The following is a 6,219-nucleotide window of genomic DNA, read 5'->3' as shown; positions in this document are numbered from 1 at the left end:
GTGTAGTCGAACAAAATGTTAAACTCTTTGATTCAGCCCATTCAAACAAATCCCGTATTTCCCATCATCGACGTGAAGTTTCTCTTCAAAATCAGCAATTTACGAAACATGAGTGTACTTAGGGAAGCGAAGTTGCTTCATGTTTTTCTAATGGGTTTTCCTGATAATAATTGCCTTTGTTTTCCCATTTACCCTTAGCTTCGTCAGAGATCCTTCACCACTTACATAGATCCATCCTACCAGAGGTCGCAGATCACATACAACCTAAAGAAACAGGAAATCAGACTTCCTGAGTCCACTACAAAACACAGAAACCTGTTTCCTCTACACATCTCATATCGCCAAAGCTCTGTCTTAGCGGATACAGCGTGGAGGCAGCTGTTGAAAAGGCTGGAAGGACTTGATTCCCAACTTTATATGAGTTTTCTTGCTTCAAACTGCTGAGATGAAGGGAGCAAGGCTATTTGTCCTGCTGTCTAGTATATGGAGTGGGGGCTTTGGGCTTAATGACACTACACAGACTTGGACTACATCCGAGGATGAAAACTCCCAGAAGAATATGACCTCTGCTTTGGTTCCTCTAAATAAAATACAAAGTCTCCAAATGCTGCCAACCACTCAGATCATGTCAGCTGAGACAGCCACTACTCCTGAGACAAGAACCTCTGAAGACAGTCTCCTGAAATCAGCACTGCTTCCCTCCGACAATAGCGCATCTCCTGGGGGTGTGAGAAATCTATCCCTAACGTCCACAGAGAAGACAGAAGAAGGGGAGCTAAAGTTTCAAACTCTCGCTCTCCCGACTGAATCTAGCATCAAGTTCAGTCCGAGAGCAGAGTCAGTGGTCCTTTCCAACTCCACGCTGAAATTTCTTCAGAGCTTTGTCAGAAAGTCAAATAACCAAGTGATTTCTCTAAACTCAGCTGGCTTTGTGGGAAATCGATCCCCACGGGAAACGTATCTCAGCAGAGGTGACAGCAGTGAAAGCCAAAGAACCAACTATCAAAAATCAAGCTTTGAAACAACTAGAGGAAAGTAAGGAAACTTCTTTTCTTTATCCCGCCTCCCACCCACCCCTCGCCAACTATAAGGTTTATAAGATTGCAAGCTAACAATTAAACTATCTCACTCCCAGAAAATGATTTCATGTTCAAGGTAATATTGGACCATATTTCAGTTAGATAAGGTAATTGAGTGTTACCTTATCTAATGGAGAAAAGATAAATGAAATGTAGCAGTTCTTTTTTAATTGAAGTTGTCAAAGTCACTTACAGAGATGCTTTTACTTGGGATAGTTACTAACAAAGAATGTAACACCACAGTGTTAGTTTAGTTATTTCAACACAAGGGTATGTTGTCTGTGTTCAAAAGTACCCTCAGAACATGAAAGAAAAAATGTCAATATAGCTGAGACATGAACAGATTTAAAAACTGAAACAGCCTGGTACTGTGGAAAGTATACAGTTATTGAGACAAACCAAGCAAAACTAGCTGGAATCTTGCTCCACTGCTGTCTAAATCCATGACTGTGAGCAGGTCAATTCATTTTCCTGAACCTCGGTTTCTTCATATGTACAATAGAGATGTTGTACAAGGAGTACAAATAAAAAATACCAGCTTTGCAAGGTTATCATGTAAGATTCATATTAATGAAATGTGCTTAGATGTGTGCTTCTTACAAAATAGGTACTCAATAAATCCTATTTTACTTGTACTGTATGTTGAATTATGCCATCATCATGAATGTGATGAATAGAAAAGCCAATTTTTCAAATTGATTTTGATGTATAATTAGAGAAAGGTCAATTTGAATTGTTGGAGTAAAATAAAAAAGCAAAGCTTAAAAGAGTATCATTAAAGATGGCGTTAAAAAGAACCAAAAAAAAAAAAAACCCTGAAAAATACAGGTCAATATTTTATTTATTTAATATTTAGAGTTATCTATATGTGTGGAATACTAGAAGTTTGGTGTTATGAAATTAAACTTTCAAATATCTTTTACCTATGATAAAATAATTTCAAGACACCAAAGAATGCCTAGGTGAGTTAAATACCTTGCTAACTATATGTAAGATAATTCAAGCTAATAATAGTAGCTTATTCCTGCTGTGTAAAAGGCATTGTGTTAAAGCCCTTGTTGATATAAAATTGAGAAGACACAGGGAAAAATACGGGTCAACAGATTTGTATTTATGCATTTGTTATTATTCAAATCCACTTTTTGTTGTATTCCAAAGGTTATAGAACTTTTAAAAATATATAAGTAAATATGATTTTAATTAAAACTTTTTAACTTGGAATTTGGAACAATCCTAACTAACTGTAAAACAAAAGCTATAGGTTAGAAAATGTCCAATTTGAGATGGGTAGATTTTGTCCATAATAGACATTTTAACAGATATAAATTAATCTTTCTTGTGTTTAAGGACAACAGAATGTCATTTATTAAATAATAATAACAAATGCCATTTATTGAGAGCCTTTTCTAAGTCACTTACATGATCATTTCTATTAATCATTTCAATAGACTCTATAATTTAATTTTTTAAATTGATTATATAGAACTCTTAGTCACTCAGGAAATAATTGGAAAGTAGAGCTGCTGTCATCAAGAGATTTTTCAGTAGAATAAGACATAATCAAAAGAAGCAGACAATTCGAATTAAAATTTAACAAATTTTATATAACATATAAGAAGTGGCATATAGTTGTTTCAAAATTAGAACTAGTAATTGATAATTTGAATAATATTAGTTTTTAAACAAGTTTTAGTTGTTTAATCCAAAGACTTCACTTTTAAAGCTTGTGAAATTAACCCTATTTATTTGATCGTTCTTTGGTAATCTTTTCCATGAAGTACAAAATTTCTTACTCTTTAGTTCATGCAATTAATAATGGTATTACAGAAAACTTAGGTCTATCTTTTATGGACACAGTGTTGATGCAAAGAAGACTTGATAATAGCAAACACTTTATGGCATTTGTTCCTAGAACTTACTGTATGAGTGAATATTTAATCATTACTATAACTCCATGAAGAAGATTCTGTTATTTCTTTGCAGAGAAGTTAAGAAACTTAACTAAGGTCACTTAATTAGCATTTCTCAGGGCAAAGATTCAAACCCAGGCTGGCTGGTTTCAGAGACATAGCTTTCAATCCCTATTAGCAGTCCTCAATTTTTTTGGCACCAGGGACCGGTCCTCCCATGAGAATCTAATGCCTGATCTGAGGTGGAGCTGAGGCAGTGATGCTAGCGCTGGGGAGTGGCTGCAAATACAGATGTAGCTTCACTTGCTCAATGGCCACTCACCTGCTGTGTGGCCTGGTTCCTAACAGGCCATGGACCAGTACCATTCCACAGCCTAGCGTTGGGGACTCTTGCCCTACATTATACTCCTTCAGCAAGTACAGTCTGTTATCTCATCTTATGAGCCTTTAGAGGCTAGTCTTTGCCTCTAAGATAAAGTCCAGAAGCCTTACCCCAGTAAGTAATTCAAGTCTACCTCCCGAACTTCATTTCTGTGACTTCTTGGCCATTAAAATTTGTAGTTCTTTGGTCCAGAATATGATGTTTATTAAACCTACCTTTATTCTGTTTGTTCTTCTAGCTAGCATGGTCTTCTTTTCCCATCATCTACTTTCTTTACACCTAAAAATAATATCTCCAAGAGCCTTCTCGGTCTAAGTTAGGTGGCCCTTCAAACTGTTCATATAGTTCTCGTTGAATTCTTGTATCACTGTACTACAACAGTGTATTTTAATGAACTTGTGATCTCCTCGTGTGTAGGGTCATACTTTCAGTGCTAGCAAAATCTCTGGCTGATAGTAGGTACACAATAAATTTAATAAACTGAATGTAAAGTTTGTGGATCAATATATAAACATAAAGAAGAATCCTTCCCAAAGAAATATTCTTTTTTTCCTTTCCTTTTTTTTTTTTTAATGCCTACGGCACCCGGTCTTCCTACGTGGTCTCCCATTCAAGTACAAACCAGGCCTGACCCTGCTTAGCTTCTGAGATCAGACGAGATCAGGCACGTTCAGGGTGGCATGGCCGTAGACTCCAAAGAAATATTCTTATTCCTCTGTGATAAAACCTAGCTGATTGGGATAAACTCATTTGAGATAATTTGGAATAAAAAAACTTAATTTTTTCTTTTCCTACTGCTATTGGAATTTTATAGTGATTCTAAGTAAAAGGAATACTTATGTCTATAGGGTTTTTTTCTGGCATATTTTTGTCTCATCTTGTCCTTTCTCATCTTAGCACTTCAGGAACTCCTGGTTATACCAGAGCTGTGGTTTCCTGTCTGGCAGAGTGGGTGTTGGTCAGTGACCAAGCACTTTGAATTAGGCAGGATAAAAAGAAGAAATTAGGATTAACACATTTATGCATTGAACAAGTATTTGCTGAGGTCATAATCTCTCTCCCCAGCACTACCTGTGTTGAGGGTGAAACAGTGAGCAAAAACTCTCACCTATCCTGCCCTCATGGAATCTACAGACCAGTGAGAAGGGCATGGGGTGGAAAAACAGTGAATCACAAATGCTGATATTGAATTAAAATGGTGATAAACATTCTGAATGAAGCTTATGAGAGTATATAACAGGGTGAACGGCCTACGCTAAAGGGTAGTTAGTAAGCTTTTTCTGAGCAGATAATGGGGGAAATGAGCATTGGTACACATTGCTGACTACTTAACTTTTCCCACAACCCTAACATCTGCACACACGTCCTTGACTCTTCAGCATTTCAGTGAACGGCTAGTTGAAACTTTAGATGTATCCTCGGCACTATTTTTTTTCCCTTGCAGCCTTTATCTGATTTCTCAAGAAGTCCTCTTGGTAACCTCTCCAATGTATTCCACACCCATCAGCTTTTCTCCATCTTCACCACACCATCCTGCTCCTGGACACCATTATCTGCCACTAGTCTCCTAACTTGTCCACTCTTCCACTCTTGCCTCCTGTAATCCATGCTCCATATTCTCTTTTAAGAGATCTTTTAAACTTTTTTATTGAGTACATTTGACATATAACGTCATGTAAATTTAAGGTGTTTAAACTTTAAATCAAATTAATACATTTTATCGGATGAAGGAATTCATCTGTTCTGATGCATTATACTACATACCAAAAAGAAAGAAAAGTATGACATCATTATTTCTTAGATTTATTTATCACTTAGACTTAGAGATTTTTAAAAATTATATATCACTTTTTCGTATGCTTAAATAAAAATATAAATGACATTGGTTAAGGTATTTCTAAGGTAATGGCAATAACTATTGTCTGACCAATACTGACTGAAAGATACCATGGATTTCAAAATATATTCTCGATTTCAGAGATGTGTGTTGTAAAATCTGTGGAATTTGGTATTTTGCTCACATGCTCAAAATTATTGAGTAGCTTTCCATTACATTTGGAATAAGATCCTAAGTCCTTACCAGAGCCCACAGATCTTGCTTAACATGACCCTTGGCTGTCTTTAAGATCTCATCTTCCATCTTGCTCCAAGCTCACTGCACTTCATTTTTTCCAGCCACACTGGCCTTTCTGGTTATCGAACATGTCAGGTTAATATGCATCTCAAGGAAACTTCCTGTTTGCTCTTGCTAGAATGCTCTTCCTTTAGTATTCAGATGAGAGACTTTTCCTCATGAAGCTTCATCTTTCATGTCTCCGCTCAGAAACCTTCTCTGACTACACACTGTAAAGTCACCATCTTTATCTTATCATCCTTATTTTTTTCTTCTTAGCACTCATTTGGTATTATTGGGTCTATTTAAGTAGATAGTTTTGTATTTTATGTCTTTCCACAATAGAATACACATCCCAAGAAAATAGAAACCTTGTCTGCCTTATTTACTATTCTATCCACTGCCTACGACAGTGCCAAGCACATAGAAGACAACAAAATTGTATAGAATGACTGATTACTGGATGAATTTGGAGATCAGAGCAGTGATCGACTAGAGATTTAAATTTGGGAAATATAATAAATATAGAAACATGGACACACTATTGAGGAGAGTTGTTTGCTTATTTTGCTTATGAAAGGGAGGAGAGAGGGAGGGCAAAAATCAGGGTTAGCCCAGAGAGTTTTCAAACTTTTTGTTGTTTTATTTTATTTTGTTTACAGAATGGTCAGAAATATGGTAAAATGTTAATGAAAAGGGTCAGAAGGGAAATAAAAGATGAATATAAAACAACAT

At 36.1% G+C, this 6,219-nt stretch overlaps 1 protein-coding gene and 1 non-coding gene across 2 annotated transcripts in view; one reads left to right on the top strand and one right to left on the bottom strand.

Moving 5' to 3' along the window:
* Positions 1-445: 445 nt before the first annotated feature.
* Positions 446-6,219, top strand: part of MMRN1 (multimerin 1) — a 57,533-nt gene continuing 51,759 nt past the window's right edge. The window contains exon 1 of the mRNA XM_011356284.1: positions 446-1,035. Within this exon, the coding sequence (XP_011354586.1) occupies positions 446-1,035 (590 nt within the window). The remainder of the gene's footprint in view (positions 1,036-6,219) is intronic.
* Positions 3,945-4,063, bottom strand: LOC111737295. Its single transcript, XR_002779409.1, has one exon. It is a non-coding gene; the product is annotated as a 5S ribosomal RNA (ribosomal RNA).

Source organism: Pteropus vampyrus, unplaced genomic scaffold (genome assembly GCF_000151845.1).
Source record: "Pteropus vampyrus isolate Shadow unplaced genomic scaffold, Pvam_2.0 Scaffold25, whole genome shotgun sequence".
NCBI lineage: Eukaryota > Metazoa > Chordata > Mammalia > Chiroptera > Pteropodidae > Pteropus > Pteropus vampyrus.
The sequence above is the reverse complement of the archived record's forward strand: the minus strand, read 5'-3'. Positions and strand labels throughout refer to the sequence as shown.